This window comes from Patagioenas fasciata, chromosome 2 (genome assembly GCF_037038585.1).
Source record: "Patagioenas fasciata isolate bPatFas1 chromosome 2, bPatFas1.hap1, whole genome shotgun sequence".
Taxonomy (NCBI): domain Eukaryota; kingdom Metazoa; phylum Chordata; class Aves; order Columbiformes; family Columbidae; genus Patagioenas; species Patagioenas fasciata.
The window spans coordinates 124068588-124088127 of NC_092521.1; the positions used below are offsets into that span (position 1 = coordinate 124068588).

The 19540-nt window shown below is 40.4% G+C and overlaps 1 protein-coding gene and 1 pseudogene across 8 annotated transcripts in view; both read right to left on the bottom strand.

Moving 5' to 3' along the window:
- LOC136097740 (collagen alpha-4(VI) chain-like) overlaps positions 1 to 19540 on the bottom strand; it is a 67402-nt gene that overhangs the window by 26068 nt on the left and 21794 nt on the right. For all 8 annotated transcript variants that reach the window (XM_071804894.1, XM_071804897.1, XM_071804898.1 and 5 more), the window contains 7 exons: positions 9938 to 10272; positions 5739 to 5817; positions 5148 to 5293; positions 4962 to 5054; positions 3439 to 3492; positions 1458 to 1529; positions 957 to 983 (listed from right to left, as the gene is read on the bottom strand). In XM_071804894.1, coding sequence (XP_071660995.1) covers positions 957 to 983; positions 1458 to 1529; positions 3439 to 3492; positions 4962 to 5054; positions 5148 to 5293; positions 5739 to 5817; positions 9938 to 10272 — 806 coding nt within the window. The remainder of the gene's footprint in view (positions 1 to 956; positions 984 to 1457; positions 1530 to 3438; positions 3493 to 4961; positions 5055 to 5147; positions 5294 to 5738; positions 5818 to 9937; positions 10273 to 19540) is intronic.
- LOC139827470 (collagen alpha-4(VI) chain-like) lies at positions 17667 to 18968 on the bottom strand (annotated as a pseudogene).

Here is a 19540-nt window from a genome sequence, read left to right on the forward strand (position 1 = left end):
TTAGTTAAAATAAATTAGTGGATATAATGACACAACATATGAAGAAATTCACATATTCATTGAATTTCCACAGGATTTGTGCTCCTGATAAGACCTACTGTATGATTCAACTTGGACAAATCAAAACTGTCGCAAGCACTCTCTTCTATAATGAGATGTTTCAGATACTTAAAAGACAAATTACTTCAGGGAACACAGTGGAAAATGGAAAAGGGAAGAAAAACACATAGAACTCAAAAAGTCACGAGCTGTACTTTAGTTAGAGCTGATGTATCAGAAACACACTCTGAACTTTCTCACATGTAGAGCTGCTCAGGTTTGGAATTTGTATCAAAGCACCCAACACAATCTGAATTCTATTTTAATTGCTCTGGCTTGGGAACTCATATTGCCACTACAGATCATTATCTTCTAGGCTCCACATTTTATTGATGAATTGGTTACAATATCTCTTCGATGAACAAGTATGTTTGAAAGGTTAAATAAGCAGAGTTGCCAGACTGGCGGATGACAAAAACAGCTGAAGAGGTCTGGATATTGAAAGCATCAATAATGATTCAGTGAAAATGCTGTCCAAATCTGCAACAAATACTAGTCACAAACTTTTTTCCCTGTTCTGCTCTGCAGCCTCAACCATTACAATATGAGATTCAGCTACCAGAATTAACATCTTGACAGATTGTTAATATCAATAAATTCCTTTCCTGTGAACTAGACTATATCAACTATGACTGCAACCATGCTAAAATACAAGTACTGGTTTTTAATAATGCGATCCCTAACAGCTCACTTAAAACCATTCTTATACAACCATAGCAAAAGTACATTAAATACTCTGAAGTTATTACACTGTTTTCCTTCCTTGTTGATATTTTCATCTTAAAAGGCAACATGATTTTAAAAAGGAAGCAGAACACTGTTCTCTAAGAAACTTGATCACAGACAAATACACATACCTGACTTCCTCTATAGCCTCTGGCCCCCTGAAATTGAAAACAAACATAGATCAAATTGGGTGAAAGTATTTTTATTGAGCTTGAGGAGCAGGGCATGATAGCTTGTTGTGCAGAGGTGTGGTGGGCTCAGTGTTCATGGTCCCTACCATAAAATCCCCTACTGCCACAGATGGGATTGACCCCATCCCTATGGGAAGACAGTACAGCCTTCATTTTCATTCCTGTTCTGTAAAGCTTTACAACTTTAGCCAAGGGCAGTCTGGAGATGATGGTGGAAAAGACACTGGGAAGTTGTTGAGCCAGCAAACTCTGTAGTCATTTGCCCGTGCTTTGGTTACACAAAGTACCTCTCAAAAGGAGACAACAAAAATTGTCTGCTACCCTTAGAGTTGGGTCTTGCTGTCCATCCATGCTTCAGGAAGACACAGGAATTTGTCCTCAGTATGGAAAACAGGTTTGTGGGAAACAAAATTAGGAAATGCTTCAAAGTGACATACTTACCTTATGGCCTCTAGCACCGGGACATCCCCTGTCTCCTTGAGTCCCATTGAAACCAACTGGTCCTCTCTCCCCCTAGGAAACAAAAGAGAATGTTCCAACTCATCCATATAATGATGGCTACTGATTAAGTCATCATATAAGATTAAAGCAAGACACAATTATACCACCATTCATTATATTAAAGACACAAATGGAAGTCACCTGGAAATTTTCATTCTGGCCATAAAAGAACAGTCAGTCACTAGTTTGAGTTGCACCTGATTCTCTGCTCTATCATGCCAGGTTTTAGACTGCACTACCAATCTCTGACTGAAATCCCTGTACTTGAAGGTAGGTCTTTTGGTGGGTTGTTTTTTAACTGAATATTGAAGTTATTTGTAGGCTTCACACGAAGGAGATGGAGAAAGTTTCTCAAAGTGTGGCCATCACCACTTAACATCTTGCCACAGAAAAGAGATGAGAATATTCAGAAACAAGACTTCTGTAATATATTTGTTATAGAAGATTATTCTGGATTCTCAGGTCAAAACCAGAAATTCAATTTCATACACAAAAACAAAATCAAAATTGTTGTCACCACTTCAAAAAACGCAAGATTTAGAATATTTCAAATCAAAATGATGTAGTGAAAAAATTGAGGCATCCCATTTCATTGTGTTCAAGACGTTTCTTGTTTTAAACTCTCAGGATCTGAATTTTAGTTCCTACTTATGTCATTCATATCTGTGAAAGGATGTGAAAATTCTTCTATTCCTGAGCAACATACATAAGCCATTCTAGAAACTGGTTATATGGAATTTCATCCTATTGCTCAGCAAAGCAGGCCACCTGAAAAAAAAGAAAATTCACAGAAACTGCTCCAGTAGTTACAGCCAGTGATTTCCAAAGAAACTGTAAAACCACCATTCCAATGCATCTTTTTGATAATCCCATATGACAACTGTCCTTTCCCTTACTGCCTTTTTCTGAATAGAAGGTCATAGAATGTTCTGAGTTAGAAAGGACCCACAAGGATCATCGAGTCCAACTCCTGTCCCTGCATATGACAACCCCACAGTTCACACCATTTGTCTGAGAGCGTTGTCCGGTCTCTTCTTGAACACTGTCAGGCTTGGGGCTGTGACACCTCCCTGGGGAGCCTGTTCCAGTGCTCCAGCACCCTCTGGGGGAAGAACCTTTTCCTAATGTCCAACCTAAACCTCCCCTGGCACATCTTCCTGCCATTAATAGACAGTGGGCTTGTGTCAGGCTGACCCACCAAAGGCAAATTCAGGCTGACCAATCTACTGTGAGAACTGTAACTACTCCAATGTGGATTCTGCAGCTATATACAGAGATAAATCCTTGGCTGGTTCTTGGTTTGCAGGATTCTCCCCTGTATTTAGGAGTAATATTCATGTCATGGGTACAGTGTTGTAAACCCTGTTCTGTGCTTATGGTGCTAAGGAAATTATATCTTATTATTTGTGGGAGTTGTTTGTTTCTAGACAGCAAAAGAGGAAGAAATACTCCTACTGGGTTGCGCTTTGGCTTATACATATTAAGTTCAAGTTACGTCAGGAACAGCACATCACAAAGGGTTTGGAAATCACTAAAACACACTACAAAACTCAGCTTTGTTACCAGTCATAAGATAATCATTCATGTTAAGAAGGGAAAGGATGGCAATTTCTATAAGAACTAGCAGCACAGAATCTGGAACAGTCTGTCACAAAAAGTGAGTATATGAGTTGGTCATAAATGTACCACAGAAGATGCTCTTGTGTGATTCCTTCTAATTCATTCTGTTTCTGCATTAGAAATTGTTACTAACTATGGTGAGGTGCAGATGCACAGAGGATCAAGTCCATTTATTTACCTTCAGATACACATTGCTTAAACACATTTCAGCTTAACAGTCATGAGCACTGAGAGAATAAGTGCAAACAGGTTCAGGCACCAGCCAACATAATCTTAGCAGGAAGGAATAATGTTTACTTACAACCCCACCTTCCTCACCAGGATGGCCAGGAGATCCTCTGTAACCTGTACTTCCCTGAAAAACAGGAACTTAAGAGATAAGTAACACTGTTCTCCACACACACTGGGTTCATTTCTATCAGATTACTCTGCACATGGAGAGAGGAAACATTTTCTGAAATTAGATCTGGTTATGCTGAGGACGGCCAGTTCCATCAACTACATTTACACAGACACTGTGAACAGTACTACATATTTGACACAGCTGTGAAAAAAAACACCAAACACACCACAAAAACAGTCCCTCTCCCCCCTGTCAAATGATGTTCAATATAAAATTTCAGTATGTTACTTCAGGAAACTGCCTGATCGGTTAAAAAAACTCATTGGGATATCTGCTCAAATTAAATCTCTTCCTTAGTGATGTGGAAAAGGAAGCACTACAGTAATGAAATTCTAAGGTGAAATGAAAAATATAAGGAGTTGAAGACATGTTAGGACAATGACATTGCAATACTTGACAAAGACTTTCAGGAATACTGCAACTTCATATCTGAAGTGATGCAAACCTCATACCCTCAGGCAAAAACTTAAACGACTGAAACTACAACAAACAAAATTTCTAGGAATGAAAATGAAGAAAAATGAGACACAAATTAATGCTGCAAAAACATGCTTTTACAAAGGTAGGCTGTATAACCCAGGCATCATATCTGTCTGCAAAGCAACCACATCTACATTCTGAACACTGTTTCGTCTAAGCACATTAATGGAGACATTTTAATAAAAAAGAGAGGTGTAGAAAACGAACAAGAGTAATGCAAGAAATCAGTAAATTGCTTTATGAATAAATATTAGAAAACTATACTTTTGCCAAGAGATAACCAAAAATGCATTTAACTGTAACTACATAACTGAAGAGTGTTAACTTCAAATATAATTTACTTACTGTGCTACTGGAATAAGTAGAAATAACAGAATAGTAGTCAAACGGAGATGACATAAACTAAAAACATTAATAATGAAGTCCACTAGCATGCCGCTGAAGTGGTGATATACATAATACTTAAAAGGTTTAAAACAGACAATATAAAATCTTAAAGGAAATAATTTAAATTAGTACTGCATTGGATCAGAAGAAACTTACAGAAGAGGATATTTTGAATAACCGGAGGCACAAAAGGATAATGCTCACAGCTAGCGATAAAGGATTATTTTCTACTCTCAGCTTGTCGGCTGGAAGTTTCTCATTCACAATAGCTAACAAGCCTCTTGGTTAATCAAACAATTTTTAAATTCCTCTCCATTTTCCATTGAATTGGTGAAAGAGAGTTCTTAATGACTTCTATATGTATGAATGATTTTAACTACAAAACCACTTTTGCAATATGAACATACAGCAGAGAAATGATCACATTTCATGTTTCTCCTTCATGTGTCCTAACAGCAAAGATCATGGGCACACGCATGCTCTGAAATACTACAAAAAATGAAAACTTCAAAAATAAAGCAATTCATAAGTAATGTCTATCTTAGCTTTCCTACCTTTCTTCCACGACTCCCCTGGCCACCAAGATCACCATTTTCTCCAAGGCATTTACAAACAATCTTACAGCATTTCCTTTCTACAACAGTATCCTGAAAAATAACAAGAAACTTTTCATCAATGTATATTAATAATAAAACAAAGACTGATTTTCCCCCTTTGGTTTATGTCACAGAAGGACTTACAAGGTTTCGCTGCAAGATGCTTGCAATCTCTGCAAACCCAACACTCAGAGGTTTGTTGTATTCAAACCCTCTGCCAAACTCTATTTCCCGAAGTTCAGTCAAGTTCTGTGTATTGTCCAGGCCAACTAATATAAGTGCATCAAGACCTTCAATGTAAGCATAGATTTAAATTAGTGAATACCTGAACAATACTATTTAACCAACAATATTTAACCAACTGCTACTTAGTGCCCAAGCAGAACTGTAAAACTGTTTTCTTCTCCAGAACTCGGAGTTGGGTCTAACCTCTGGGGCTACACTCATCAGTGAGAGGGGCTGTCCTGATTTGCCCCAGGTGCTTTATCTGGACTCCAGAAACCAGAACCATCCCAAGCCCTCTGCACCCCTAGGCATGTTTGTGGCATCATCTGCCAAACAGCGATAAGCCATCATGTACACTGGTTCACACGGAGAAGCAAACACTCTCTCAGTGACTCCTGAGGAATGCCATATGAACATAGAGAGGTAATGTTATGCATAAAAGCTGTTGGGGAACAATACATTGGGCCATTGGTAGCAGGAGGCCGGAGCATCAATGCAGTCCTGTAATACCTTTAAAGCGAAGGGAGTCAGCTGCTTTCCTGAGATCTTCCAGTGAGTCATCCAGCCCATCTGAAAATACTAACAGAACCTGTAGGGAAAGGGAGGACTGACAAGTCAATTGAGAAGAGACTAAGAGTTGAGTCTTTGCAAAATGCACAGTTTACATTGAAAACTGGCTATAAGGTAGTCAAACTGCACTACACTGTAGTAGATCTGAAACATGTGCTGGAAAAAGTGCTGAGGAGCAAGGAAAACAGAACACAGAAGCGAGTCTTCCATGACCGCAGTTCCATTTGAGGGATTCATCCTGCTGACCAGTTCACAGCATTGCTATTAATTATATCTGCCATCTTAGAAAGGTGGAAGGTCAATTCTGCTGTGACTTATCCACTGCAGAGCCTTCTCTGATGTCAGAAGAGTTCTCCCATATCTGCATGTGAAACTGAGACCAAACAAAAAATTCCCTTTCTGCAAGAGCGTCTCCAGTTGGCTGCCATCTGAACCACACTTCGAAGCACATCCTCTCTCAGTCCAATGCTACCTCTCTGCGGATGCTTACGTCCCCTTGCCCTTTCCACATAGGCAGTGCACCCCCCTGCTCCACTCTGCCATATTTTTACTTGTTAAGACATGAAGCTTAGCACACATAAGGATGCTAATACTGACCCTTTGTATTGGCTACATTCCTGCCTTTTCAGGTCAATATAGTTAAGACCCTCTCAGGGCTGAGGAAAGCACCATTTCTTACAGTAACTCTTCAAGCTACCAGTCTCTTCCCATTTCTCTCCTCACTTCTAACCAGCAGAAGTCTTCTCAGGGGTCACTCAGCCAGTGGATTAGGTTTCCCAGAAAGAGGCTGCACAGGTAAACCGTTTCCTGCCCCCAACAATAATAATTTTTAAGTCCTCTGAAACTCTGACCAACAAGTGGACAAGCACAGCTAGAGCTCCTTCCCTTCCATTCTTCTTGTTTTACATTCCCTATACATTGCACAGCTTCAAACAGTGCAAACTCTAAAGGAATACTTCTGTTAAAGTGCACTTTTCCACAGGTGAGAAAAGGCAAATTAAGAGACTGTAACACCAAACAATCCCACTTCTGTGGTAAAACATCAAAGAGACCATAATTTAAGAGCAGGCAGAGTCAACTTGCTCTGGTGGTGCAAAGTTTCCAAACATCCAAGACGGAGGCACTGGTGCTGATTCTATGTTTGCTCAAGCAGAGTGTGGTGCAGTGGGGAGGTGAACCATAGATGGGTAAACACACCACAGACTGTTAGAAACCACACTGTAGGCCTGGGCTTGATGCATTTTTTGGCAATCCTTTCATTTTAAAAACATGGGGCTGAAGGGAAGTGTGGGGTGTTAGTGTGAGCATTATACATGTTTACAAAGCTTTCATTTATATAAACCTCTTGCTGGCACACATCTGAGTCTTACTTTGTCAAAAATGCTGGAATTAGGTCCATCTCTTTTGCTGAAAAAAAAACAAATGATAAATAAAAGAAGAAATGCAAACAACAGAGAATCACCATCCCTGATGATGTTTATAACTAATAATCTTTACATAACAAGCATGTTATTACTCAGGATCCAAGGGAGATTAAATTATGATTTCATGTGCATTCTAAAGTCTTGTGTTTTCAATTTGCACATTATCAGTATCAGAAAGGAATATTAACCGACTGGAAAAGTGCTGAGATAAGCAGCACATTTATTTCTAGGAATAATGCATAACCAGAAAGAAGCCTTGCTTAATTCTAATCTTCAACAGGATCTAACAGAACTGGCAATTAAGAGAAAAAAAAGCACTGCTTTTACTTGTATGTCACACAAGTTCTCTCTACTAAGGCCCAATAGAAGCAAAATCATATGTGGCAACTTTCCCCATTCAGAATAAAATTACATTTTAAGAAATCTTTGGGGAAAAAAAATAGTATTGAATATGTACCAAATTACCACCTAAATTAGTAAGCTGTACATATAAAAATGCTGTAAAAAAAACAGAATGCCAGCCTTCACCTGAAAGCAGGGGAATTTGTAACAATTTCTCACTCCATATATGTGATGGTATGTAGTTTGTTATGCCTTAAATAGGTATTTTTTGCAGCTATTGGCAGGAGGAAGAGATGAGTGTTGCGGAGAGAGGGTGTACCTCTTACTTGAGGCCTACCTATTCTTTGCAAAATGAAGGCCTCATTAATGATATCTCTTCCTTGAGCCCTCATTAATTGGGTTGGAACAAAGGCAGGGTCATTGAGCAATCACTGACCAACTAGGGGAAATAACAATTCACCAGCTACCCTAGAGAACCAACTGACTGACTTCTCACACCACCGACCCATGTCTGGAACAATCTCCTTATTTAGTACAAGCTGCGCACAGAGGGAGGAGATGAGCCACCCTCTCCTATCTCACATGCAAATGAACTAAAGTATATAAACTCCTCACTTGGGACACTAGTAGTGAAGTTCCATTGCACCCACCACCAAGAGAACTACAGAGATCGTCACTGGATCAACTGACCTTTGGAGTGGTAAAATCTTACTTTTCTTCTGATACCTTAATCTTTCTCTCTCTATCTGGGCACATTAGAGTAATATCATTGTGAGTTTTGTTGTTGAAGTCTTGTTAAGTTTTATGGTATAGTTACAAACTTTTGCCAAGCCAGTATTCATTGTAATTCCACTGAGTTTTTAGTAAACTTGGAATTTATTTGAAGCTCTCAAGTAATTGTCATTACTCCTGGCTACCACACAGCATATTTAAAAGTTAACTCTGCCCTCACCCCACCGAGTGGGATGGAACAACATCAGACTACAATTAACATCTTCTAAAAGTTAAAATAAGCTCCACAGAGGAAACTCCTCATGTATTTTGCATGGGCCAACCTGTCCTGTTTCGTAAGGAAGATATTCCTGCATGGAGGTCTTAGTAAGGAATAATATTTAAACAGCTACTACAGGACATGGTCAGTGCTTTACTGAGTCAGTGTCTTAAGAAAAAAACTGCCAGGACAATAACCCTGAAATACTCCAATGAGATTTAACTTTCTTCCACCTCAGTGGAAAGACTCCCCCCATTTACTTCAGAAGAGATCAGATCAAGTGTTATGCTTCTCCCTTCACCTCACTTCAAGATGGAGGAATTAACTGCAGCATCTATGCAGATTTTCTTGACCATAAGATCCCTCAGCAGAATACAGCTTTGTTACTGGAAACTATTTGACAAGTTAACTACACAAATAGACTTTTGTAAACAAATTTCTTGGATGATGCTTGTGGTGACTTCTGCTTAGAGCTGTCATTATGCTGGACAGAGATTCAGGATGAGGATTTAAGAGATTTTGAAAGAAAACTGTTTCCACCACTCAAAGTACAAAGTACATGGTAGATATAAGAAGGTCTTCTGTAAGAATACTTGTGATCATATGTATTAACTGAAATGTTCTGGGAACCATCTCACTGCAAGAGAACTCAGGGAATTGGAACTGGTATATGTAGTCACATGAATGAAAGAACAGGAGGTTCTATATAAACATAAAGAAACACTTTTTCACCATGAGGATGACCAAGGACTGTCACAGGTTGCCTAGAGAGGTTGTACAGTTTTCATTGTTAGAGATACTCAAAAGCCATCTAGACACACTCCTGGACAGCTTGCTTTAGTTGACCCTCCTTGACCAGGGGTGTCAGTGACACAGTGACCTCCAGAGGTTCCTCAGCTGTGGAGGGATTTCTACTAGATTGAGATTTGTTATTGAACTAGCCAGGCCCAAAGGAATTTCAAGACCACCCTTGAAAGCTGAAAACAAGACCTGCCGTGGGAGGGAGGCAGTTCTACAATAACAGAGCCTCAACATGACGTAAATCAATGGGCCTATCAGCAGTGAGACTCCAGCGCATGGACAGCTCATGAACATAGATGATATCCAATTAGTGAACGCATGCTTGGAGCGTGGACGCGTGATCAGAGAATAGCTGCATATATAAGGAGGCTTGTTTCTGTAATAAATGGCTTTGTGTGATTCACATTGAATCCGAACACTGAGTCCTTTATTTGTTCCAACACTCAACCATTTTGTCATTCTGTCTATTGGATGGACCAATTCCCGAACTACCTTTTTGTCTCTCTGGAGTACTCAGCGTCAGACTGTAAACATCAAATTGCATAATTTTTCCAAGATGTACATTCATACCATTAAGTTACCTTCACTTTAGCATAGGTCGTATTGAAGAACTTCTCCTCAAGTGCCTGTAAGAAGTCTGCATTCAGGTAGGTGTTCACAGTGGTCTGTGCATCTAAGAACCTCTGGATGATCTCTTCATTATAGTCTTCAAAATCAGAGTCAGAGATTAATTCTTTGGTCTGTGCCAATCTAATGTTGACTAAAGAGCCAGCACTACAGCTGTTATTTGGCAGCGATTTCATCTGGAGTAAAAGCTTGGGAAGGAATGCTTGCAATTTCTGCTTCAGAAGCACAGTGGATGCTGGCTGCATGTGCCTTGATATATCAAATGCTATAGAAAGATCTATGTTGCAATCTGAAAAAAAGTAGAAGAAACAGGAAACTATAAGCATACACTATTTGTGATCTTGTCTTTTGTCAGAAGCATGGGAATGGAACAAAATCAAATATTGTAGATTTAGAACCAGAAGTCAGAATGAGTGAGAGAGTTTTTCCATAAATATAAAATAACATCAAGCCCACCAGTTTCACTGGGGCTATGTGAACTTGGAGGTACTAAGGTCTACATTACTCGTCACTGTTCCCCAGCAGCCAAATGTCCTCAAAGGGTCTATTCCTGCAAATGTTTCCATGAGCTTTGCTACCAACAGAGAATGTGCAACAGCCTGATGGTTGGCTGTGCTTTATCGCTTTGTCACCAGACCAGATGATACACGCAAATGTAGAACAAGCCAAAGAAACAAACATGAGATAAAGAGGAAGCACTGCCTACATGCAATGTCATAAATCCACTGTGAATAACAGTGGCTGTAAGGCAAGGGCTACCTCAGTTATGCTTGCACAGCTCCTGATAGTAACAGCAAATACTGCAATGCAGTTAATTCATCCCTCCCCTCCCCAATCACCTTGCCCTCATCAAGCAGCTAAATCACTTGACTTATTTGCTTTGTACCTCAATTCCTCATGTGTCATGCTGAATTTTATTCTGTGCCTCTAGATGTGTTATCATCCATTGTTGTATCTCTGCAAAGACGTCAGAGGCATGTGATTTTATTTGTGAAACAGCTCTCTCCCTAATTTTGTTCCTTTTTTAGCCATTGACTCTGAAACACTTACCAAACACAAGGCTGTTTGCCATGCTTGCTAGTTTGGGCTATTTCCTATAAGACCATTATTCCATACAGGCTTCATCAGGGATATCTGGGTTTTCCCTCATATAAAAGATGAATGTGTTTAGCTTTTTAACCAAATAAATTCAGAAATAATTTCACCTCAGAGTGGCCATCGTTATGTTTCAGTATTTTCACCTGCGGGACAAACTGCCCCCTAGAGGGTATTACTTGCTGGTAAGCAGCATGAAAATCTTTCAGTGCTAAAAGATCACATTGGATGAGTTTTTATGGCTAAAACAGCCAAAGCTCAAGTGTCAGAACAACATAAGAAATCTATATATATTTTTTGTTTAGTTGACAAGGAAAAATTTCTCTTAAACAGTTAAAGATATCTACATCCACATATGTCTACACACACCCCACAGTCATGCCCTTCAGCCAGGTTGTGAAGTTGTAGATCTGATTTCAAGATTCAGAGAACACCTGTGATGCAAAGGTCATCAGCAGTTCAGCTAACAGAGTTTTTCTAATTGTGAGGGCTGTTTCCGATTAAACATTTCCATGAACAACATAACATTTATCAGATATTTCTTCAGTATGTGTTCATGTCCAGCACACACACAGTATGTTTTCACAATGAGATGTTTCTGAGATCTGTGTCTTTTCAACTGCATAATTTGAAGGGAGTGCAAAGGGTAACCATGGACTCAGCAGTATAGCCCTGACAATCGGCCCAACATGCTGCATAGCTCTTAAAACATTCCCTGCCAACTCCTCAATATACCAGCAATAACACCAGAACAGCAGTAAATTATCCACTGTAGTGCTACTGTGTTCTGCATGAGAATATGTAAAACAGGTTCTGGTAGGTACTCTATACTCTTTCGATAACCTGTATTTATTTGCAGGAATGAACACCTCTGTGCAGCTAAGCTCTTTTTCTAATCACCTTGTTCTCCCACACAGATCCACTTTGTTAAACTACCCCACCTTACTGCTGCAAAGGTATATTTTTACCCTGTTGGCTTATAGAATCACAGAATAGTTTGTGTTGGAAGGAACTTAAAGACCACCCAGTTCCAAACCCACTGCCATGGGCAGGAACACCTTCCATTAGACCAGGTTGCTCAAAGCCCCATCCAGCCTGGTGAAGAACACTTCCAGGGATGGGGCATCCACAACTTCTCGAGGCAATCTGCTCCACTGCCTCACCACCCCACCAGGGAAGAATTTCTTTCTTTAAAACCATTACCCCTTACCCTATCCCTACACACCCTTGTAAAAAGCACCTTGAATGCAGTTTTTTAAATCTGAAAAATCTGGCAGTTTAAGAGACAGTGACAGGAGAAAGGGGAACTAATAGATTTATTACAGAAAAGGTCAGCAAACAGATGACAGTATAAGATAAAACAGGCTTTACAAGAAGTTAATTTTTGTTGTATTAGACAAATTTATGCAGAACTTAACAATGAATACATGCATCGGTGAGATCAAAGTCAACATGCTTTCCTTAACTTCTCTGTCTCTACACAAGTGTGCCTGTATAGATGTTTACTGCAGTAACTCCTGTTACTACCTGTTCTCTGGCCACGAAACACCAGGAGGTGCTACTGCACTAGCCACGGTCACACTGTTCTGCAGCAGTGCACTCCAGTTCCACAGTAGCCTCCTCTCTCCGCTTTCAGGCCATGCCTTTTCAGCTGGAGGTTTGCTCAGCTTTTGGTGAGAAAAACAAGGGGTGGGGGTGCAGAGCTCACACTGAAACAAGCCGAGCTGTTCTCTTCTCTGAAAAGCACCTGCTGTGTTTAAGAGCTCAGCGGCTCTCAGGTGCAGGAGAGGCAGTTTTCTGCTCAGCCATTGTTACGAAAACCCTTAGACAAGAAGTGTGGTTACCCCAGTCTTTCTTTCACACAGTAAGTTTCTGGTCACTAAGGGAATGAAACCTAGAGAACTGGGTATGATCAGTTTTACGGCATAACAAAGATAACATGTTAAGAGCATGTATCCAACACGTGTAAAACATCACCTATAAGGTGAAGACACAAGGAAGATAACAAGGAGATTTAAAGTACAGCCACAGTCCCTGTAAGTATGGGTGCAGAGAGAACTGCTCCAGCAGTTCTCTTTCTGCTATCCCAAATCAATGCTCCAACTTTAACCACAGATCTCCCTTACCTTCAGCAGAAGTGCTCTGCCTTTTCATTTGTCATTCACCACATTTTTCTTTTTGCAACTTAACAAACACATCTACAGTATTATCTTACTAAATAACTGGCAAAAATCTGTAATTTTAAAGAGCAATTGCTTATGTTTTCTGCTTCAGTCTTCCCACGTGACAAGGTGACAGATAATGCAGCACCAACTCAGAATAAACTCAGCTACAAAACCAGCCTTTGGCATCTGATAAAAGTTGCTACATTAATCAAAGCCAATACTGAACCTTTATTTTCTTTGGGGTTGGGAGATCCTCAGGCTGTGTGGCATCCAAGCTACCACTGGCATCACAAAGATGTAGTAAGAGATAGCAAGTTCTGTTCCTTATATAGGGAAAGCTTTTGGGTAGCATCTCAGCTTACTGTGGATTTGCTGCTCACACCTTTCCAATACCTCCCACATACACAACGATGGATTTTCTCACAGCCTCTCTCCACAGTGCCTCTGTGAGACTTAAGTTTTGTCAACAGTTGCTGCTGACAGTCCCACTGAAGCAGTATGGTCAGCTGTAGATGACAAAGTTAGGTTTTTGGAAGGCTCTTTTATAAATACAACTGAAATGTGTCTCTCTCTTTTGATTAGGATACCTTGGGCACATCTGCTCTGGCTCCTTTGAGACACTGAGGAGCTATGGATATGAATGCTAGATGTGAAGGGCTGTCTCACTTCAGAAGCTATTTACCATACTGAAGAGTGTAGTGGTTCTTGACTTGAAGCCACGTACAAGTCTAGAAAGTTGCAAGACTGAGCAACCTGAGCAGTATTCTTTAGTAAAACAGTGGCATAGCTGTCCAGCTAGCTCAGGTACTTTGATCAGGAACTGCACGTAGCCATGTGGATATTTGTCATCATGCACCCAACAAAATATTCAAGTTACCCTGCATAGTAGGATGTTCGGATTCACAGACCTGACTGACAATACACCTCTCAGTGGTTTTCAGTGCATCAAGGTTTTCCACTGTTAACAATCTCCTTGAAGCACCAGCAGCTCAAAGGAATTGATAACCCCTATGCCAACTGCAAAGACATGGATCCAACTGCTTCTCTAAGCCATTGCCGCATCCTCCACCCTGTCAGTAGCATTTTTACCTATAATCACTACAAAGCCTTTGCAGCCTCCATTGGCCATCTGAAAAAGGCTTTGGACAAGCTCCAGCCTCTTAGCAGTGAACATAGAGGGCTGCAATTGCTCGATTCTGTTCATCTGTTCCTTTATCATGGTGACAGTATACAAGTCATTAAGAGAAAGTTTTTCTGGGGTTCTTGGTAGTACTGGACTACTCCAACATGAACTTTGCCCCTAGAAGTAACAAAGCTGTCCACAACTTCCATCATGAAGGTCTTCAAGAGAGAAAAGTTTCTTTTTCGTATGCTTTCTGATTCATCTATCAAGAATACCAGATCTGCCACTTGACTGCTGCAAATATAGTGAAAAAAGAGGGGAAAACAAAAATAGGAAAAAAAACCCCAAACCAACAAAAACCACAAACCAAACGAAAAACCACAAACAAACAAAAACAACAACAACAAAAAACCCACAAAAAAATGAAAACAAAAATTAGTGAGGAACACAACTTTGGCAGTGTTTAATTCTTTCCTTTTTGCTGCAGTGTAAAGCTTTAGTCACAGAAGCTGTTCACAGCAAGGCCAATCCATCATCTATCCTACTTCAACTCACAGAGTTTCCATGCACAGATAAAATTCATCCTTTTCTGCAATAAGTTTGTAGAAGAATTAGATCTTTACACACCACCTAAAAGACCACCTGGGAGAGTCATAACAAGACAGAGCTTGCAACCAAAATCAAACCCTCGGCTGAGGTACCAATGAACCCAAGTCAGATTAACTACCCCACTCACCACACTCATCCTCTTGCTACCTGAAGGGCCACTGTAAGGAAAAAAATAAATACTCAAACTGCATGACTTCTGTGGAGACAGACAGCACGTTGGTACCCGTGAAGCAGAGAGAATTCTTGTCTGTTATTTTCATTGCAGAAGCAAGTTTCCTACCTTTTTAATTCGCAAGTGCATCATAGCTCTGTGCAAAGAGTTATCTTTCTTGACCTTCAGTAATTTCTTCAAGTTCTGCTTTGTTTTCTTTGTTCACTCCAACAACAGTGAAGTTGATTCCACCTCCCTTCAAAGCTTTTATGACCCTGGGAAGGCTGGCACTATCCAATGGCACAGGTGATTCTCCAGTAAGAACAAGGATCCTGGTGACAGCAAGGAAAGACGCACAACCATCCTAGTTCACACCAGATCTCTGCCTGGCAAAGCTCCAAGCTCTTGCTGTGAAGGGCTGGCCTGACAGAGGCTTCAAGTTCAATACTGCTTCTCTAGTTGGAGACTTGGAGGAGTATTAAGTGAGAAATACATTTCCCACTTGGAGCTACAGATGGAAACAAAGTGAACTCTTTTCACCCTAACCACTGAGGCATTAACTACTGCTTTTATGAGCCACTTCACATTTTGGAATTGCAGGTACGCAATACCAGATGATCCATGCACTATACACAGGCCATGCAACCCCTAACTGTGACCTCTGACTGTGACCTCCAATGCCTGAGCCTGACCCCCGAACCTGGTTCTAAGCAGGGCAGTTCTTCCTTTGATAATATTTGGGTCAGTCATCACTTAAACATCACAAAACTTTTTTCAAACTTATCAACTGTAATGGGACTACAATCATTTTTGTCACAATTTCATTACAAAGCCCTTTACTTTATTTTTCCACCCAATATTTGACAGCTGTAGAAAAACCTTCATGGTGGTGACATGTTTCCTTGGGGGATAAGTTGCCATTTTATCAAGTTTGCTACTCTCTGATGTTCTGGATGCCCACAGCATAGACAGTTAACACCTTTACATCTTAGTTTAGATGCTGGTTCAGTGTAATCATCCAAGGACTCGCCATCAGTGACCACCACAGCAATGTGCTGTACTCTGTTTTTTCCTGCTGCCTCTTTCTTGAGTTCTCCAAGTAATTCAGGATTTCCAATCTACCCTTGAACATGCCCAGAGTGAACTCTAGCTCATTACTGTATGGCACTAACCCAACTATTACATTACTTGGACCAATATCCAGGGCATCAAGAATTTTTAACAGAAAAGGCCTAACCAGCTGGAAGTTGTGTGACCCAATTTTGCTGGATTCGTCCAGCAGAAACACAGTATCTGCAACATTCACACTGGAACTCACTAAAAGCAGAGTAGACATAAGGAAGATAAGATGAATGTAGGTCATACCATGGGATAACTGGTGGGATAATCAGAAAAGGTTGCTACAAAAAAGGTTCGTCTTCAAGGCAATACACAAGATGGTGCTACAACAAAACATGAAATCTAAATCCCTATCAGTACTGAAGAGCAGATTTTCACAGTAAAAGAAATCCCTGAAATAAACACAATACCTTAACTGGCCCCTTGCCCACACCACAGGAAAGTCTGCTAGACAGGTGCTTTTCTCACTCTCCTGAAGACCGACAGCTATCAGGACAAGGCAGAATATTAGGGAAGTTGTTCTGTGGTTAAATACAAACTCTCCTATTGCCATTTTCTACAAAAAAAAAAAGAGATAAATTTTTCTGTCAGTCAGAACAGGCAATTCCACTGCAGCAAACCCCTCAGACCACTGCCCCACTCCTCTTGGTTAGTACAGGTTAATTACAACAAAATGTGCATAGGCAAGTATTGCCACCATGCAGCCAAGGGTGGTAAATATTTTGTCCATGTAGCACCTCTACAGAAGCACAGGTGCCAGCCATTTGCACTCTGTTCTTCCCTCACAGCCACCTGAGAAGTTGTTTTGGATTGTCAGTGAATTAGAAGCTACTCAGGCTGTTGGTTTTGCTCTGGTGATAAATTGTACCTGCTGGCACACTTGGATCAAGGTCACAAAGCTTCTGACATGAGGCTTCCATATCACAGAAAATGTTTTGCTGGAGAAGGAATTAAGAGTTATCAAAAGCACAGCTTAATCAAGAAATAATTCTCTGTTCAACCGTTCAATGACATCAAAACGTTTTCTAAAAAAGGCTCCGCCAGCTCTAATGAGATGAAATTGAATGTACTTCATAGATTCTGTGAATCTGACCCTGATTTTTTTTGCAGCATATTAAGGCTCAGCTTACAGAGAGCACCCAGCATAGGTTTGCCTTCATATTTTAACAGTTACACCTCACTGATTTCAATAGACACTGGAATGTGTTAAAAAGAACACGAAAATCATCATGAACTGCAAACTAACCAAAAATTAGCCCCATCGCTTTCAAGCACGTTACATGACAGTAATGTTGATGTAAACAACATCAAAACCAGGACCGCTTTTCTAGAACCTAATTACACACACAGCATGAGAAACTCAAATTGCACAAGTATAAGGACAACTTCTTACCTTCTGACTTTCAACTGCAAAGCAAAAGTTACCCCAGATATACAGGCTTGCTGGCTGTTTCTTGAAGCTCAGCTGTATTCTGGACACCAATTCAAACAACACAGAGGGAGATACCTCTGTTGCTCAGTTTCCTGGCAGGCAATTCAACTTCATTACTGAATTCTCGACCAACAATGAGAACCTGTGGGACACAGCCTTTAGCTCTGCTACCAGCAGGTTCAGTGAAACATCACTCTGCTGAAAAAACCCAGAGCTCTCCCTCTGTATGTTTCTCCACTTCTATAAGGCAAATTCTCAATCTGCTCCAAAACATCACTTTTCAATAAATACTGATGCAGCATGAATTTGTGGTAGAACTCATCACTGTATTGTGCCAGCCCAACTTGGATTGCATCAAGACAAACAGGAAGACATGAAACCAAAGTGGAAAGGAAGTTCTTCACCTGCTGAAAGTCTTCCTGGCCAATACTTGTTGAAGTATCCACTTAAAAGACAACATCTGCCAATGAGGCTTTTCACAAGCTGCTCAATGAAGACCATATAGAAGAAAGAATTACTACAGCTTCTTCTCTAGCTTTTCTCATGGTCAAGGAAGAACTGACTGTACATCATTTATGAAATACATTACAACTGTGTCACCTGTTTCTGCCTTCCCCTTCCTCTCTACACTTTTTCCATCTCTCACCATTATTTGAGTATTTTCAAGGTAGATGGGTACTCCAAATTTATCACGGTTATGAGCCAATATTATTGAAAGCTAGTTCGCAATGTATGGAAAATGAAAAAAGTTAAAACCTGTATTTTGGCAACACAATGCAATTCCATGTACTTCATCTATGAACAAGAAAAAAATAAAGCTGGGAAGAAAACAACTCTCGCAGGACATATCATGTGGGTGACCAGTCCAGCTATCTCCTCTAGTGTAGTACAGGCATCTGTAGAATACTGTGAGAGTGTCCCTCCAGAAAAGCAAAATCTTCTACTTCATAGACGTGCTTATCAGCTGGCTCACTAGGTATTTCTCAAAGCTCAGACAAAGTAGAACCTTTAACACCTATGGCATACAATGTGATGCCTTGATTGGTGCGGCTGGGTTTTGAACATTATCTTCAGCCTATCAATTTGTAATTACCACAGCAATTTGAGGAATGCCTTCTTCCTTTTGGCTACCAGCACTTGCTACAAAGTGATACTCTAGAACAAACTGGAGGTTCTGCCCAGTTTTGGTGCATCCTACTTTGTAACTGAATTTCTGTAAGATATTCTTGTTATAGTAAGTATTCAACAAGAACATGGTGTATGGCACATCAGTATCAAAGCCATTGACCATTGCGTACAAGAAGCCTTGCAGGATCCAGCTACCAGGAACATGACATCTGCCATAGAAGCCTTCCTGCAGACTGAAGAAACACTTTGTAACTTTCCCATTTTCCTATGGGATGTGTAATCTAATGGAAGAGTAATTTTGTCTCCTGATCACTTATCAGAATTCAGGACTGTCCTGGTTCTGTTAAAAACCAAGTTTCTCTTTTATTGAATTTTGCCTGTCAGCTAAAGCCTTCATATTAGCTGCATTTTCCTGGAGAACCAGACACATGTTTTGGTAAACCTAGCAATCGAATGCAAACTTATGGATAAGCATGGATGGACATCTCACAAGAAGGGCAACGAGAAACTGGTGACCAAGAAACTGACCAATGTGTATAACATTCCATTCATGTGAATACTTCATATAAAAGTGGGAGATCACGAGGATCTCGTCCCTTTTTTCCTCATGGCTGACATTAGGAGAGGACCTTGCTGGTTGTCCCTGTGAACTGAGGCCTAGTGAGAGACTGAATCAAGCTCTGGTTGGCTACAGAGTCTAATCCAGGACTTTGGGTGCTGGCTCTGCAGTTGCTG